Source organism: Phoca vitulina, unplaced genomic scaffold, assembly GCF_004348235.1.
Source record: "Phoca vitulina isolate PV1807 unplaced genomic scaffold, GSC_HSeal_1.0 scaffold33, whole genome shotgun sequence".
NCBI lineage: Eukaryota > Metazoa > Chordata > Mammalia > Carnivora > Phocidae > Phoca > Phoca vitulina.
This window is the reverse complement of record NW_022589736.1, coordinates 2,239,451-2,258,370: the sequence shown is the minus strand read 5'-3', so window position 1 is coordinate 2,258,370 and position 18,920 is coordinate 2,239,451. Positions and strand designations below refer to the sequence as shown.

At 47.0% G+C, this 18,920-nt stretch overlaps 1 protein-coding gene across 1 annotated transcript in view; it reads left to right on the top strand.

The window, feature by feature from the left end:
• The window catches only part of RAB11FIP3 (RAB11 family interacting protein 3), an 80,033-nt gene that overhangs the window by 28,331 nt on the left and 32,782 nt on the right, over positions 1 to 18,920 (top strand). Inside the window, exon 2 of the mRNA XM_032425592.1 lies at positions 11,322 to 11,415. Within this exon, the coding sequence (XP_032281483.1) occupies positions 11,322 to 11,415 (94 nt within the window). The remainder of the gene's footprint in view (positions 1 to 11,321; positions 11,416 to 18,920) is intronic.

Sequence of the window (18,920 nt, the reverse complement as noted above, 5' to 3'; positions counted from 1 at the left end):
GGAGTTAGACCGGGGGGGTGGTTTGAAGGAGGTGTGCAGTCCTGGGGAGGGGTTAGATCGAGCTATAGGTATGCAGAAAATAAAGGCAATAAAAAGCAAGGAGATTGCTAAGTATAGGAAAAAATTATATAAGAAAGGTGTTCCTATAGTTTAAATGTGGTTCAGCAGTGATAAATATTTATGTAGTTGGTGACGTAAATGCTGCAGAAGACCTGGTCAGACTTGGGAGTGAGAGTGCTGAATTCTCGTATTTTTCTGCAGAAGGCTAAAATGCAGCATGTACATTTGAAAAGCCAAGAAATAGGGCGCCTGGGTGGCTCAGTTGTTAAGCGTCTGCCTTCGGCTCAGGTCATGATCCCGGGGTCCCGGGATCGAGTCCCACATCGGGCTCCCTGCTCGGCGGGAAGCCTGCTTCTCCCTCTCCCACTCCCCCTGCTTGTGTTCCTGCTCTCGCTCTCTCTCTCTCTGTCAAATAAATAAAAAAATCTTAAAAAAAAAAAAAAAAAATGAAAAGCCAAGAAATAGCACCAGGAGCACATTAATTAGACATGGAGGCAATGAGCCCTCCCAAACCACCGAAAATTGAAGAGTAAATAGAAGGGCTTCTGATAGGGACGCCTGGGTGGCTCAGTCAGTGAAGCATCTGCCTTCGGCTCAGGTCATGATCCCAGGGTCCTGGGATCGAGCCCCGCATCGGGCTCCCTGCTCAGCCGGGGAGTCTGCTTCTCCCTCTCCCTCTCCTCCCCCTGCTTGTGTTCCCCCTCTCTCTCTCTGACAAATGAATAAATAAAATCTTAAAAAAAAAAAAGTCTTCGGGGGGCAGAGTGGGGGGGAGCAAGTTTGCTCCAGGCCTTGCTGTGCTGTGACAGTTTGCACCGGGTGCCTGGATTTGAGAACTTTCTCTCGGGGGCCTAGGCTGAGCCGTGAGTGGAGGCATGTCTGGTTTCTCTCTTGAGTACCGTGAGGTGATGGGGGGTCGGCTGGAGGCTGGAGCGGAGTTCTGTGATCTGAACTTGGGTAGCTTTCCAGAGAAGAGCCATGGAGGGGACATTTTTATAGCCCTCTGGAGGGGAGCCTTCCAACCAGGAGTGCCCTAGCAAGAGCTGCTCCCTTCCCCTTTCTCTGGCCTCCTGGCCCCCCTGACACCAGACCTGAAGTGCAGGAATGCCTTGCTGTTTCCTCGGGTTACTGTGGTTACACACCTGTGGAATGTATGTGTTCTTCGGTTATTTTTATAAATTCTTTGTTATTTCCTCAGCATGTTTGCATAAAAATTGAATACACACACTTTTGACTGTTTCTGGAGTATTCTCATGTACATTTTAAGGTTTTTTTTGTCTTTATTTTTTTTTAAGATTTTTTATTTATTCATTTGACAGAGACACAGTGAGAGAGGGAACACAAGCAGGGGGAGAGGGAGAGGGAGAAGCAGGCTTCCTGCAGAGCGGGGAGCCCGATGTGGGGCTCGATCCCAGGACCCTGGGATCATGACCTGAGCCGAAGGCAGACGCTTAACGACTGAGCCACCTAGGCCCCCAAGATTTTATTGTCTTTAAAACAACATGGAGACAGCTCTGTGAATATACTAGAAACCACTGAATTGTGTTCTTTAAATGGGTGAATTGTATGGTATGTGAATTGTATTTCCATAAAACTATTAACAGAAATAACATGGAGGGGAGCCTGGGTGGCTCAGTTGGTTAAGCCACCGGCTCTTGATTTCAGCTCAGGTCGTGATCTCAGGGCCCTGGGATCGAGCCCTGTGTCATGCTCCACACTTAGAAGGGAGTCTGCTTGGGATTCTCTCTCTCCCTGTCTCTGCCCCTCCCTCTGCTTGCTCCCGTGCACCACCCCCCCCCCCATGAGACACCCCCTGTCTCCCTTCCTCTCCCTCTCTCTCTCTCTCTCAAATAAATAAATCCAAAAAAAAAAAAAAGAGGAAGGAAGGAAGGAAAGGAAAGGAAGGAAGGAAGAACACGGAGAGTCAGAACTGCTGTGCCCCCTGAAGCAGCAGGAGTCTGCCCCAGACCTGGGCCTCCTGCTGGCCTTCCTGCCTTGCCCACCCTTCCCACACCAGGGAGATCTTCAGAGTGGATGTTGAACTTGTGGGAAGAGTTGGAATCTGCCAAAATCCTAGTGATGTCAGATGTAAGGAGAAAACAGCTCCTGGTGCTGGAGACAGCCCACATCCCTGACCATGTCAGGAAGAGTGAGCCAGTGGTGCTTACAGCTAGGTGTTGAACAAGCTCCTAATGTTGATGAGGAAGGACATGGCTGGTGATGTTTCAGCACCTATTTCTGTTTTTTTTTTTTTTAATATTTTATTTATTTATTTGACAGAGATAGAGAGAGTGAGCACAAGCGGGAGGGGCAGAGGGAGAGGGAGAAGCAGGCCCCCCCTGAATAGGGAGCCTGACGTGGGACTCGATCCCAGGACCCTGGGATCATGACCTGAGCCGAAGGCAGACGCTTTACCGACTGAGCCTCCCAGGCGCCCCTCAGCACCTATTTCTAAAAGACACAAAAGAGATTCCTGAATGTGATACATCCCTTTTGGGGAACATGTAGAATGACCTTTAACATGTAAGACCAGCACGATGCCTTCATTCTAGAATTTTCTAAGCCTTCCCCGTGAAAGAGACGGTTACTGCGTCCATCATCACAGATGATCTAGGAAGCTATTCTTGTACTTCAAGCAGAAAAACTGAGCTCTGGGGTGCCTGGTTGGCTCAGTCGGTAGAGTGTGCAACTCTTGTATAAATTCAAACCCCACGTTGGGTGTGGAGATTACTTAAATAAAATCTTAAAATTGAAAAAGCGAAAAACTGAGCTCCAAATCAGCATGTTCAGTGTTTGAAAATGTGTATTATTTAACCTGCCTGTCTTACTTTGCAATTTGTTTAGAAGTAAATATACCTTGGGGCGCCTCGGTGGCTCAGGAGGTTGAGTGTCCGACTCTTGGTTTCAGCTCAGGTCATGATCTCAGGGTCATGGGACTGAGCCCCGTGTTGGGCTCCACACTTAGTATGGAGTCTGCTTCTCCCACTTTCTGTCTCCCTCTTCCTCTGCCCCTCCTCCTGCTTGCACGAGTACGCTCTCTCTCTCTCTAAAATAAATAAATAAATCTTAAAAAAATGGAAGTAAATATGCCTTGCCTTTTAAGTTGCCCCAAATTAGACATTAGGCTTATTCAAATGACTTCATTTTTCCCCAGCAGGACCCACTAATTCCAAAGTGGTTTAGATGTTAGGGAGACAGTGAGTCTTTATCTTGTGTTCACTCAGCTGGCCAGTTTTTTAAAAGGTAAGTATTTCTCCTCATTTGGAGAAATCTATGAACAGGGTCTTTAAGCATAAATTGCCACGCATTATCCCTGAAAAAGTTATTTGCCATAGTAGTTGGTGCAAAGCAGACCTACTGGGGTAAAAAGTTCTCTCTCGTGCTCTGCGTCCAAGGTCCCAGAGTCCTGGTGTGACACTGTCCTGCAGGCTTAGGAATGTAACTCCCAGGAAGCTCACTCTTGTTGGGTTTGTTCTCTAGACCAATACACATATGGAACCATCACTGTTTCAGAAGAAGCTGGAATCATCTGCCATTTGTGTCTAGCTTTCAGAGGCCCTGAGAACAGAGTTGTGACATTTCTTCTTGTGTTTCTTTTTGTTGTTGTTGTTCTTTTTGCTTTCAGATCTAAGAACTCAAACCAGTGCCCACTCTGGTGAGCACACAGCTTTTTCAGCTTTTATATTAGGCATGTCACTAAAATAGTTTCTCAAACATCCTTACGTTTCTAAGAATCCTTCAGTTATCGCCATTGAAATCTCAGAACCAACCAGCAAAATCCCCCGTCTCAAGTGCATATCTGTACTCTTTATAATTACTAATATCAAGAATTCAACTTCTTCAGAGTTTAACCTAGAATAATTGACTCATTGATTCCTGCTGCTTGTGGGATTTGAAACTTATTTTCAGAGGAATATCACAGAAAGAATTTTTGCTAATAATTGAGCTGTGTGTGGAATACCCTTATCTAATAGTATAAGTTGTTTTCTGTGATGGAGGGGAACAGTGGTCCTGCCTGTGGGCACTGTTCCCATCAGGAAAGACGCACACCTCTGTCGTCTGCTTGTGCCTCCTCTGTGCATCTGTCTGTCGCACCTCTTATTTCTGATGGGTCTGTCTTACTGCATCACATGAGTTCTAAACCCACCTCTTAGATTTTGTAAGAGTCATTGTATATGATATTCTTGTAATTACTATGTGATCAGTAAGATTGCTGTAAGAAATACTGTTTGATAAGGAAGACCAACATAGTGCTGAAATTTTGGATTATAGTCCCACTGCCTCCCCCAAACATGGAATATTCACTGTTTTTCTTCTCTTTTGTTCAGTGCATAAGAGATGTGGTTCAGATGTGACCTGTACCTATCTGGTCTGCTCCCTCAAGCGTCGGGAGAGACTTGTGGTGAGGAGTCCAGGGGTCCTCAGGAGCCTGGGGCAGGGTTGGGAGTAAACCTGAGAGGTGGCACATTGCCTCTGGCTGGGCTCTTAGAATGGGAGTGATTCCTGGAAAAGTGATTCTGGGAAGCAGAAATGTCCCATCCACTTCTCTTTCCTGCTGCTCGCCTGAATTGAATAAAAGGTTTTTATGCCACATCAGAGGTTGTTTCCCTCCTTGGATGATGTTTTTCCTCTGATGAAAAGCTGATTATTAATAAATTACACAAGTGGGAGGGGAGATACCTCGAAGTACATAGATCTGGGATTTTAGGATAATCAAAAGGCTTTATTTATTTATTTTTTAAAGATTTATTTTTTTACTTGAGAGTGTGCATGCACACGTGTGGTGGGAGGGGCAGAGGGAGAGAATCTTCAAGCAGGCTCCCTGATGAGCATGAAGCCCCATGCAGGGCTTGCTCCCAGGACCCTGAGATCATGACCTGAGCCACCCAGGCGCCCCAGAAGGCTTTAGGTTTATATAGCTGAGGCTTTTTTCAAACAATTTAGTCAGTTAAAATGTTCTGTCAATCAGAACCTATTCTGTTTTGGGGCACCTGGGTAGGTCAGTCAGTTGAGCATCCAACCATGAGTTCAAGCTCCGAGTTGGGCTCCATGCTGGATGTGGAGCCTACTTTAAAAAAATTTTTTTGATTTTGTTTTGCAAGAAAGAGCTTATATGACATAAAAATTTCCATCATTTTAATAATCTAATAGAAAAGGGCAAATGCATGGCAAATTTGTACTTCCACACCCATTTTTTGCTTTTTTGTGCCTTTCTCCTCCTTTTTTGCTTTATTAAGGTATATAATTCTACACTTTAAAAAATCTTACTATTATGGAAAATTTCAAGCCTGTATGAAAATAGAGACAGTAACATAATAAGCCTGTGTGTGCCCATTGCTCTGCTAAACTGTCAGCTCCTGGAAGTCTTGTTGCCCCCACCAGTGTTTCCAAGGAAATCCCAGACTTCATATCATTTTATTCATAAATACAAATATTTCAGTACTTCTTTTTTTATTTAGATTAATTTATTTGAGAGGCAGAGAATAGGTGAGAGAGGGAGTACAAACAGGGGGAGGGGTAGAGGGAGAAGCAGACTCCCCATTGAGCAGGGAGCCCGACACGGGGCTCGATCCCAGGACCCCAGAATCATGACCCGAGCCAAAGGCAGACACTTAGCCGACTGAGCCATCCAGGCGTCCTATGGCCAGTCTTTTTAACTTTAGCTGTTCAAATAGATATGCCTCTCATTGAAGTTTTTTTTTTTTTTTTTAAGATTTATTTATTTATTTATTTATTTGACATAGAGAGAGAGAGAGAGACAGAGTGAGCACAAGCAGGGGAGGGCAGGCAGAGGCAGAGAGAGAAGCAGGCTCCCCACGGAGAAGGGGGAGCCCGATGTGGGACTCGATCCCAGGACCCCGGGATCATGACCTGAGCCGAAGGCAGTCGCTTAACCAACTGAGCCACCCAGGCACCCATTGAAGTTTTTTTTTTTTTTTAAGATTTTATTTATTTATTTGACCGACAGAGACATAGCGAGAGAGGGAATACAAGCAGGGGGAGTGGGAGAAGGAGAAGTAGGCTTCCCGCCGAGCAGGGAGCCCTACGCGGGGCTCAATCCCAGGACCCCGGGATCATGACCTGAGCCGAAGGCAGACGCTTAACGACTGAACCACCCAGGCTCCCCTTTCATTGAAGTTTTAATTGGCACTTCCCTAATGACTAATGATGTTGACTTGAATCCTCTTAAATCTTTTGGAACTTGTTTTATGTTCCAGAATGTAGTCTCTTGGTAACTGTACGTATGCACTTAAGAGGATTGTGTCCTCTACTTTCATTGCCTGGGGTGTTCTGTAAATGTGAGTTTGAGGTGCTTAATGGGATCACCATGACTTCTGACAAGACAAGCTTTGTTGAAAATATTACAATTCAAGTATGGTAGTAACAACAAGATGCACAAATGGGGGTAGTTTCTCCTTGTGAAGAGCTGTGCTTTCAGCTTGATTTCTGTGAGAGGTGCCTCTTCAGTTGGCCTTAACTATGGTTAGCAAACTTGCTCTGGTTTCTTCTCTTCGACTTTATGTCTCCACATCTGTAGCAGAAACAATATAATTTGTTAGTAAATTTCTCCAAATCATCCTGTAGGAGCCAGCTCTATCTGTCTGTTGCTGCTAGCAGTCTGGTAACTTAATGTATCCATATCCTGGAGAGGGTACTGGCTGGCTTTGACCATTCTGGTGTTATGTCCCTGGACCTGGTGTTCTGGCCGGATTGTGCAAGAAAGGGCAGGCTCTTTTCACAGTCGCCTTGTTTTTTCGAAAAGCCTCTGAATGGAGTCCTTTGGGCTTAGAGAATTGGAATCATCCCCAATCATCAGCTACATGGAAGCTGATGTATTCTCTAGACTATAAAGAAAGTATAATTAAAGTGCACTTTAAAAAAATGTATATACTGGATTCATCTTCTAACATGGTAACGTGTAAAAAGGCCTACTCTTAGTTAATGATTTGTTTAAAAAGCATTGGGTTAATGTTTCAGAATGAACAACATGGTACTTTGTGTTCGATTAGTAGCTTCATTGTTGAAATTCTTTGAAATCTTTTTTTTTTTTTTTTTTTTAATGTAAGCTCTATGCCCAGTGTAGGGCTTGAACTCATGATTCTGAGATCAAGAGTCACATGCTCGGGGCGCCTGGGTGGCTCAGTCGTTAAGCATCTGCCTTTGGCTCAGGTCATAATCCCAGAGTCCTGGGATCGAGCCCCACATCGGGCTCCCTGCTCCGCAGGAAGCCTGCTTCTCCCTCTCCCGCTCCCCCCTGCTTGTGTTCCTTCTCTCACTGTGTCTCTCTCTGTCAAAAAAGAAATAAAATCTTAAAAAAAAAAAAAAAAAAAAAGAGTCACATGCTCTACTCATAGAGCCAGACAGGTGCCCCAAAATTCTTAGACATCTTAAGGACAGATTGGCCAGTATGGATTCCAGGTTAGATAGCTGTTCAGGTATCTAGTGCTAGATATCCAGCACTAGATACCATGTGCTTTAGGAATGAAGGTTTTTGAGATAAGGAAGGAGGCATTTTATAAATAATTCTGATTCAGTTGTCTCAAGAAGTCAGAGGATGAGTGGATTCCCAAGCCCAGTATCTCAGTAGCACACAGGGCCCTGGGATGGAGGGATGGTGGCCACCATCTTATCCACGTAATGGAGGGAGAAGAGGGAGATGCAGTCTCTGGCTTGAGGGCCCTGGACCGTTAGGGTCAGTCAGCTTGAGCTGGTCCTATTCTAATCTGGCTTTATGTTACCCAAATAGTGGCAAGAGGGCTGAACATGGCAGCCTGCCCATTGCAGAGGAGGCCCTGAGAGCCATTTGTGGATGCTGTAGATTAATGGGTTTGGCCTCAGCCAGGGGCTTGTCCCCACCATAGCCTTAGCCCTGGTTCTCTGCCTTTGAAATATCTTGTCTACACTTCATCCCCAAGTGTTCACATGTCCCCACCCTCCTATCCTCTGGCTTTCCTGGATGGTCCTTGCCTCCTTTTGTGGTCAGAGGTGAGCTGTCTTCTGGCCAGTGCCTCATTCTTTTTTCCTCGCTGCCCCCTCCAACATCGGTCCTCTCTTTCTTGCTTTCTTTGCTCTTTTTGCCTTTTTCTCGTTTGTGTTTTCTCTCTCTCTTTAAAATTTTCATTATGGAAAAGTCCAAGCCTATACAGGAGTAGATAGAGTAGTGTGATGCCTCCCCAGTACCCCACCCCCAGCCTCAGCAATTGTCAGTCATGGCCAGTCAGCCACATATATGTAACCTTAGATGTGCCTTGGCCCCTAGTGGTGGAAGTATCTCTACATCAGTGAGTATATAAAAAAATTACTAAAATATCATTATCACACCTGTAAAAATTAAGTATCTTAGTATCAAACAGTATTCAGTATCTAGGATCAGTAGTCAAATTTCTAATTATTTTATAAATATGATTTAAAACAACAGTTTATTGGGCGCCTGGGTGGCTCAGTTGGTTGGGCGGCTGCCTTCGGCTCAGGTCATGATCCTGGAGTCCCTGGATCGAGTCCCGCATCGGGCTCCCTGCTCGGCAGGGAGCCTGCTTCTCCCTCTGACCCTCCCCCCTCTCATGTGCTCTCTCTCTCATTCTCTCTGTCTCAAATAAATAAATAAAATCTTTAAAAAAAAAAAAATAAAAAATAAAACAACAGTTTATTTGAATCAAGATCCATAAAGACCTTACATGGTCACAGATTGGTATGTCTTCTAAGTCATGACTTCTGAGTCTCTTAGTGAGGGCTTCCTCTCCATCTTTTTCCCTTTGAAAACAGAAGGTCACTTCTCTGTCAGGGTCCTCGTGGAGTGGGCTTGCTGATTACATCCATGTGATATTGTTGAAACATGTTGCTTTGATCATTGTATTTCCTGTAAATTGGTAGTTAGATTCAGGTTTGATTTAGGTGGTGTTGCATGCTTCCACCAGGAGATACATGGTGTCTGGTGGTCTTTTTATGACTTTAGAAGGCACTGAGCGTCGTTGATTCTGTCCATCACTGCATTGAGGATTGCAGGATGTGACGTTTTGATCCTTTGTCCCTCCCCCGTTTATTAGCTGGGATGCTCTATAAAGAGAAACTTGCCCTGAATTACAGTTTGTAGAGGAAAGGCAGGCTAACTACTTGATTCTTTCCCTTTATTTATTAGTTTTCACAATAATAAACGGTTCACTAGTAACCTCCAATGATGACCAGTTGTTTTTTTTTTTTTTTTTTTTTTTTTACCATATTACGCCTTCATGGATTAAAACATGTTTGATGTGTTTCAGTCCACTAAGTTATCATTCTCATCAGTGCTCGTGTTCTCCTTGTGGGCTGTGAAGGCCTCTTCAGGATGGCTCCTGAGTTATTGGATGTTAACTAGTGAGTCTTTGATAGCTTCTTTGCTTTGAGGTGTGACGGGGAGTCTGAGCTCCGTTTGTATACTTCCTGGCCGGTCTCCAAGGATCTTGGTTTCTTTTCATGGGAAGTGGGGATTAAATATCACAGCCTGGATGCTAGGGTGTTCGCTGTTAATTGGACAGAATTATAAAGTCTTTGTCTTATTTAATACGTCACGAGTGATCTTTGTTTTATTTAATACGTCGTGAGTGATACTTTATAGTAATGCTTCAGGTTTACATACAGGATTACCAGGTGTTTGCTTAATGCCTTCACTCTGGTATCTTTCTTTCCTTTTTCACTTGCATGAGGGTGCCTGTCCGTAACAACACTTCAGACGATGGCATTGGAACATTCCTTATTACTTGGTATTGCTGCTGAACAGTTTAATGATAATCAGATTTTCTTTTGTAAAGTCAGTTGAAGTTTGCGTAGCTATTCAGAGGGTTTTTCCCTTTAAAGTCCAGGAAATTCACCAGAGCAAGTCCTGGAATAGGGTCTTCTGGGGTCCGGAGTTGGTACTTGGTACCTTAGGTAGTGTTTCAACATGCAGTGAAAAATTTTTTTTTATTTTAAAGTTTTCTTAAATATAGTTTTAATATTTGTTCTATACCTTTGCTTTGATTTTTCTTCTCTGGGGCTTCTGTTATTCATATATTAGATCGTCTTTGCAGTATTTGTCACTTTCTCTTCAATCCTTTTTATCTTTTTATTCATTTATTTTATTTTTTTGTTAAAGATTTCATTTATTTTTTGAGAGAGCACGAGTGGGGGGAGGGGCAGAGGGAGAAGAAGACTATCCGCTGAACGTGGGATCCCGATGTGGGACTCCATCCCAGGATCCTGGGATCATGACCCGAGCTGAAGGCAGACACTCAACCGACTGAGCCACCCAGGCACCCCAATATTGTGATTTTAATTTGCATTTCCGTAATGACTCATGATCTTGAGCATCTTTTCATGTGCTTTTCTTGTGTCTATCTTATTTGGTAGAATGTCTGTTTAAATGTTTTGCCCATTAAAGAAAAATGGTGCTGTTTGTCTTGTTGAATTGTAAGTGTTCTTTATACATTCTGGATACAAGTCCTTTATCAGATATATTATTTGCAAATATCTTTTCCCAGTCTGTGTCTTGTCTTTTAGTTTTGCTATCAGTGTCTTTTTTTTTTTTTTTTAATTTTATTTATTTATTTGAGAACGAGTGAGACTAAGATCACAGAGGGAGAGGGAGAAGCAGACTGCTGCTGAGCAGGGAGCACAATGCAGGACTCGATCCCAGGACCCTGGGATCATGACCTGAGCCGAAGGCAGACACCTCACCGACTGAGCCACCGAGGTGCCCCGACTAATAGTGTCTTTTGAAGCGCAAAAGTTTTAAATTTTGATGAAACCTAGTTTATACTTGAATATATAAATGTATCTTCTTTCTGAGGAATTTCATTCTCTATAACATCCAAGTGTGAATCATCTTACTTTTTATGATTTTTGATATTCATGGTCTACTTGCCTAAGTTATTTTTACGAAGGATTCTGCACAGCCTGCAAGGCCTCTTGGAATGGATGGGTGGTCTGTGCTGTGTTAATAATAGTCTAGATATGGGCTAGAATAATACCTAAATCTTCAACACTTCTGATCTTCTCAGTCGGGAAGCATGACTGTTGACCTTTGAGAGCAGGATCTTATTTCCATCACTGATGGTCCTGGGTGCTGTTGGCAGCTTTCTCCTGGGAGGCCTCCTGTCTTTGGCTGGTGCTGTTGGTGACTCTTATTCTCAGCACCACACCTTGCAAGTAAGCTGCTCGTCTGGATGTGGTGAAAGGGTCGAGTGCAGAGCATACCCTTCCTCTGATTTTGTAAGGCCAGATAACATATTCTCTCTTGACAATTTCAGGTGAAGGACTTAACGAAATACTTGGACCCCGGCGGGCTTGGTGTGATCAGTTTTGAGGACTTCTATCGAGGGATCACCGCGATCAGGAATGGAGGTCAGTCTCCCCCACTGTGTGTTTCCCTCTCCTCGCGTCCTCTGCTCCAGCCCTCGCCTTGCTGTGCCCTCACCCACCCTTAGGAATGCCCCTTTGGCTGGACTTAACGTCTTCCCTTCTCCTCCAAGCCCCTAAAATACCCTGGGTTTCAGGGTGCTCTCTCCCTGTCCTTTGCCCCTCACACACCCTATCTTCCAGAACTGACTAACTCAGCCTCCTATCCATAATGTTAGAAAGTTACTGCTCCTTTCCGTGGACATGCCAGAATATCGAAAGGCTTCCACACGAGCACCCACATACATGTACACTTGTTGTTGTTCTGCAGGCCGCAGGCTGCTTCGTTTACATCGTCGCGGATCCGTCCATACTCTGCCTGGCCAACAAAGCCATCTTTTTTTTTTTTTTTTCCCAGTGGGCTGTGTTTCAAATCATATACTCCCGTACACTTCACCCTAAGTGCTTCCACACGTGTTGTAGTTGTTACTGAGAGTTAGTGTTTGTGGTCTTACTTGGAATAAAAACTTACTTATGGTAAGTGCACAAATCTTAAGTAAATCTTAAGTCACTCTGAACTCTGACAGTTCTTAATGCCTAGTGATGGAAATCCCTGCCACGTGTTACCATCACCACAGACAGTTCCCTCACGGCCATCGGCGGCCCCTCCCTCCTCGCTACACCACCTTGGCTGATTTTCATCACCCGGGGCCTGTCGTGGGCTTCGTTCACACAAAGGGAATCATCAGCATGTGCTCTCACATGTGGCTTCTCCCTTTATGGTGTTTCTGAGATTCATCCATGTTGCATGGATCAAAGTCTGCTTTTCGATTGCAGAGCAGTGTCCCTTTGTATGTTTGTACCACATTTTGTTGATCTCTTGCCTATGGGGTGGACACTTGGTTTTGGGCTACCATGTTTCCAATTTGGGGCTGGGATGAATACAGCTCCTACTGACATTTATGTACGTCTTTTTTTTTTTAAAGGCTTTATTTATTTATTTGACAGAGAGATAGAGAGCACAAGTAGGCAGAGAGGCAGACAGAGGGAGAGGGAGAAGCAGACTCTCCACTGAGCAGGGAGCCCAACGCGAGGTTCGATCCCAGGACCCTGGGATCGTGACCTGAGCCAAAGGCAGACGCTCAACGACTGAGCCACCCAGGTGCCCCATTTATGTATATGTCTTTGTGTGGACACATGTTTTCATGCCTTTGGGGCCTGGACACAGGATGGGGTGGTTGGTTTTGAGGGTGTAAGTTTAGTTTCTTACACACTCTCACAGTACCCATATGCTGCCCCTTCGCTTCGAATTCTGGAGCTCTGGAGAGTCCTCTTTTTCTCATGACCTAGCTTCAGCCAGGTGTTTTGGGGGTGATGGTGGCAGGAAGGCACTGGATGCAGGCTCTTCCCTTTTTCCTGCACTTGTCAGAGAAGGAGGAGGAGGAGTAGACCTGGACAGGACCCGCAGTGGCCAGGTCAAAGGATGCCCTTGGACCTGAAGTCTTATCAGCAGTTGTTGGTAGAGTTACTGTCTTGTCTGTTCCCTGTCTGTCCACTCTATTGCCCAACAGTGTCGCAGAGGGGCTGGGTTTCCTAAAACACTGAGGCTGGGTGGCTCTGAGATGCGCTCTGTGTATCGTGACCTGTATTTACCTTTTGCTCTTTCACCCAGTCAGTCCACACACACATGAGTACCACCATCGCCCAGGGACCCTGTGGGCCTTTGGGTCCAGAGCATACGTCAGTGTGGTGGGTGGGGCCCTGCCATAGGACCACGCAGGCCAGCTCCAGGTAGGGGCCCTCTCTGAGGAGGGCTGGAGTGAGGTCTGGTCCAAATGGTGGAGCTGCTCTGAGGCCTGTGTGATGAGCATGACTGAGCTTGAGGATGGAGAGGCTGCAGGCCCTGGGGCTGCTGTGAGGGTGGCACCACTTCCCGGGCAGATGGGGCCTGGTGGGGAGACATGGAGAGTGGGTGGAGCAGCAGGCCCTCTGGGAGGTGGTACTGGCAGGGGATGGGCGATGTGAGAAATGCCAGGTGGGCTTGGGGGTGAGGAAGAGAGCCCTTGGGTGACTTAGCGTCACATGCCCGTGTCTGTATCCGTGTAACCAGTATGAGGTAACCCTTGTGTGATTTTCCGAGGTTAGGGATGCAGTTAAACACGAAGTTGTTTAAGCCTTCACACTTTTGCACAAAGATTTTGGTGGTGGCTTCATACAAATTTTGCCCTTTACTCAACCTCCAGTGCCTTTGGTGGCTTCCTGAACAGAGCACATTCACGAGCCCCCAGCCATGCTCCTCAGGACCTCCCTGGGCCACTGCAGCGGTGTCCAGGACCCTTGGGATGGCTTTGTTCTCCAACAACTTCTGTCAGTTAACCTGTGGGAAACTCACGGTATTTGCTTTTTTCTCTTAGTTTTAAAATCCAGTGTGATTTCTGACTCATCAGTTATTTAAAAGTTCTTTTAACTTCTGTCTTTTAAAATCTTGTCATTAATCTCACACCTACTTGTGTGTGGTAAAGAATGGGATCTCTGTGTTCATTCTTTGACATTGGTTGAGTTTGTTTTGTGGTCTGCCACGCAGCCAGGTCTTACACATGTGGTGTGCGAGCTTGATGGTGCGGTGCTTACTCTCTAACCAAGGTGCACGTGCACGCCTCAAGCCGTACCACGTGTGTCTGTCTGATCTCCACCTTGGAGCAGCCGCGCCTCCCACAAAGGTGGTGGCATCGTTAGTTGTAGATAGCTTTAATTCACCTTCGTGCTCACGTAACTGACTGGCCGAGTGTAGGCTTCGGAGTTGATGGTGATGGAACCCGGAAGGCCCCAGGACTGGGGGGTCATCAGAGAAACCTTCGCGGCTCTGCCTGACAGCTTAGGGCTAGGAAGGCGACAGATGCATAGAGGCCAAGCCTAAGACACCTGGCAGTTACTGTTGCCAGGAAAACAAGCAGCTGAAACACAGGGAAAATGTGCTTCTACAATACCGCTTGGCTGGTAGTGAGTGCTATGGAGTCATAATAATGAAACACATGGAATATTTATGTAACCAAAGGTTAGACAACCATTTCGGAAGGTTGAGGGGAGGGAAAGTGGGGAAGCGTATGCTGAAATCCTCAGGTACTATGCCAGGATGTCCGTAGAAAATTCTAGAATCCAGGAACTCATGAGAACTATTTAGAGGGACGAGGATGACAGGCTAAGGGTGTGAGGACTGCTATCAGCACTGGTCTACTGTCCACCACGGGAGGGGTGACACATGCCCCTCGGTTGGCCGTGGCCACCCCGCATCACAGACAGGAACCCATTTCCCTGGGTGACCACAGAAACCCAGAACGCGTGAGCTGCTGGCCACAGCGCACTGGCCTGCCTCTCAGGCCGGAAGCTTGCCACACGGCCTTACCGGCAGGACAGCACCATCTGTGTGTCTCCAGGCCTAAAACCACGGAGCTGGAGGGGCGAGACTGGGCTTCCTCGGGTTCAGGGTGTTGGGGAGTCCAGACTCCTCTGAAGGGTCATGGCTGGGAGCAGCAGTGGGAGTTGGTCCTGTGGGTGTGGGCAGGAAAGAGCCCAGGGCAGTGGCCAGCCAGACGGCTGGTGCCGTCCATGTGGCTCTGAGGCCCTCTCTCAGCCAAAGTGCACAGTCCTGTTGCCAGGCTGGGGCTGGTCTGTTCTGATAAGCAGAGTTAATGCACACTGAAGCCAGATCAGCTGTAGGAGTTCCTGGGGGGTCGTGACCTGGGAGTCAGCAGGTGCTTCTGGAAAACGTGTGACCCACTGCTGTAAGGAAACCCTCCGGCCTCTGATGCCTGGCAGGGGAGAGGAGCTATCTCTGCTGAGGCAGCTTCTTTCTCTATGGAGAGGGAGGGGCTGCTGGCTATGGCCCCACGTGGCTGTCTTGTGGGTTGCATGTGTCTTGAAGTTGAGTGACTTCAGGAGCATATGGATATCAGTCTGCTGACAGAAGTGGCCGTCTTGAGAATGGCCTGTCTCCTTGAGGCCTGATCTCACCCTGACTCACTGAGACAGTATCTTTGTCAGTACCCACCACCCCTCCTCCCTCCTCCTTGCCTTCGTGTGGGCCATTCCCCCTTTCGTCTGCCGCAGGGGTTGGTAGAGGGGAGCTTGAGGCCAGGCCCTGGGAGGGGTCCTGGGCTCTGCCTGAGAGGAGCTGGCCAGGGCTCTCTGTCTCCATCCATAGCTTGCTCCAGCCTGCTCTCCCCTGTAGACCCCACCCCTGGCTCACCTGGCCAGCTCTACCTGGTCCCTTCCCATCCTCCATGGCCCCTGGCCCTCTGCATTCTGTTTGTCCAGTGCTGCACCTGTACTTCCTTCTGAATCTGGGAGCAGCCCCCGCTACTCTGAGCCTGCAAGTCAGGAGACCTTGGTGAAAGTCCTGCCTCGGCCCAGCCCACATACCCCAAGGAGCCCCACAGGAGTTGTTTGAGTCTCAGGATTTTCACATTCTTTTGGATTATCGTTCCACTTTGATTTAATTAAAATAAAAAATCCCCCAGCCAGTCCCAGAGTTAGCATGGACGCTCCAGGAAATAGTGAGCCCAGCCCCCTGGCAAGGGCAGTACAGTTCCGCGAAAACAACTGAGCCGAGCATCAGTGCAGCTGGTCCAGAAGACCAGCAGGAACTTCCAGAGAACACACAGAATTGCACAACTCCAGGGCTGGGGAAAATAGTATAGAGAACTCGGGGCTTTCCTCATGATTCTTTAATCTTTCCATTTTAATTTTTTTTTTCCTTTTCAACTAATTTCTTATTTTATCAACTCTTTAAGTCTTTTTTAATTTCCATTTTTACAGTTAGATTTTATCTTTTCATTGTATTTAATTATATATATATATATGAAGTTTTTCTTTCTTTACAATTTTGGGATCTAGTTTCTTCTAACAAACAGACCAAAATACACCCAGGATCTAGTGTATTGGTCTGTTCTGCTCACCTGTCTGATTATATTCTCTATCTCTCTCTCTCTCTCTCTCTTTTTTTTTTTTTTCGGTTTCTGGTCTCTTATTTGTTTAGTGTATATTTCTCTGGGGTGGTTGTTGTTATTTTAGTGTTTTGTTCTCTCACTCATCTATTTTCTGGACAGAAAGACAAGATGGAAGTGTTGTGTTTTTTCTGTGGTGAGAACATTCTGGAATAGAAGTGTCCCTGGAGGGTGAGGTTTGGTGTCAATGTGATGCATTGCAGGTGTTGTCCCCCCTCCCTGGAATTTAGCCTGTGGGGGGCAGACTCCTGCTCCTGAAGTGAGGTGGGAGGCCCTGGACCCTGAGGGACAGTCTGCTGCTGGGCTGCATGACCAGGGGCTCTGTCCAGTGTCTGGGCTGAGGGTGGCTGCCGTGATGAGAGCTTGAAGCAGGCAGACTGGATGAGGGCTGCATCCGAGGGCACAGCTGAGACCCATGAGGACTGTGGGCCCAGACACTGTGCAGCCAGACTGCTCCGGGCTCCGGGGACACAGCACATCCCCTGCCCTCAGGACAGCCCACAGACAATGAGGCAGGGCTGCTACAGGAGGGGACAAGAGCTTGGGAGGAGGGTGAGCAGGGGTGGGGGCGCCTGGGTGTGGCACCCTGGCATGTCTGGGGGCTGCAGGGAGGCCACTGTGTCCAGATTGGGCATCTGGGGTTAGAAGGCAGAGGTGAGGGTATTAGGGGTATGGCCAGGCTATGGGCAAAGAGGGAAGACATGGATGTCTCTGCAGGGTGGGTGGTGAGTGGCCCCTTGGCTCAGTGCCAACTTACCAGGACCATGTCCTGGAGTGGGCATGAGGGGCTGGGCCTCCAGGTGGCCATCGCCCATGTGGACTCGGGGGAGGCCATGCTGGTGGGGACACCCCACCTGTGTGCATTGGACGTCCTGCCAGGTGGGCTCAGGGATTCAGGCTTTGTTTTTCTTTTTTCTGTAGTTTGATCTCATTATTTAACTTTGGTTAGGAAAGGAGAGTGAAAATAAAACTATAATAAAAGCAAGTCAAAGCTGATTTTGAAATTTGTTGTTTGATAGCATTTGGGAGGATGGAGCACAATTGCCAGAGCCAGCAGCTTCCCACCGGTGCCCACTTCAGGTGCTCCTCTGGCGTGCGGGCAGCCTGCTTTGGCTGGCAGGCTTATTCTGCACCCAGGAGCGACCCAGCAAGGGACTTGGTGTGTTGACCCAGTTGGCAGCAAAGTGCAGGGAGATTTTCACTGTCACACCACAGGCCTTATTTCAGGAATAGAATGAGTTGGGGTGGGGGGAGGATTGCTACAAATAGGCCATCGTGCTGGCCCACCCCCACACTCTGGAAGAATAAGATAAATGCACATTAAAAATGTCCACTTCCCTGAAAATTGTTTTAGTTCATAGAGAGAAAACTAACAGGAGAATCATATTTCGTTCCCATCAGGAATATGAAAGCACCAGCTATGTTCACATCCCCTTGTCCACGTTGTGGGACAAGACCCTCTTGACCATTGTCCACCCCTCGTGGCTGAGCACATGTCCGCCGCATCTAAAATGGTCAGCTGCGTTTTGAGACCTTTGAATTCTGTGTTTCAGGGTTTTGAAGGGAGAGGAAGACTATTACCATCTGAGAGGGGAAAATAGGCCAAAGACAGTCTAGCTTTTTACAAAATAAATGTGCAATCTCTAACTGTACTGGGGTAATCGGTCCCCCGCCACACCCTTGCCCCAGAAACCAAAAACGTGAGTCCACAGCAACCCTGGCCCCCTCACCTGCACCAGAGACCCAGACCTCCAGCACAGGGACTCCAGCACATGCTGGGTCCACCTGCGTGCTCGCAGGCTCCTTCTCACCTGCTACAGTCTGTCCCATTCGGATATTTAGCCATACTCCTGGGGAAGACAATACAAAACAACACAAGTACCTATGGTTCTTTTTTTTTTTTAAGATTTTATTTATTTGAGAGCGAGAGCGAGCACAAGCAGGGGGAGGAGCAGAGAGAGAGGGAGAAGCAGGTTCCCCACTGAGCGGGCCTCCCCATGTGGGACTCCATCCCAGGACCCTGAGATCATGACCTAAGCTGAAGGCAGACGCTCAACCGACTGAGCCATCCAGGCGCCCCAAGTGCCTATGGTTCTTAAAAGCCACATAGGGGTTTTTGGCATAAGAGCTTTAATCACTACTGCAAAGTAGTTTTGAGTTGGCATAGGCATCTTACAGTTGCTGAATGCATAGATACTTGAATTCACACAGTTGCCGAAAGAAAGCATTATGATTCTGTGTGAGTTGAGAGTCCTTTAGAAATAGGACGGAATAGCCATGTGTCCTGCCGCTGCTTTGTGTTGAAGGTCCTTCAGGACCCATTCTCCCGGCTCTCGTGGTGACTTCAGAACCTGGCTGGGGGACAAGAGGAACATCCTCTGCTGGCTCAGTCAGGAGCATGCGACTCTTGATCTTGGGGTTGTGAGTTTGAGCCCCACACTGGGCGTGGAGCTTACTTTAAAAAAAGTAAAATAAGGGACTGATATTATGTTAGATTATGTGACATAT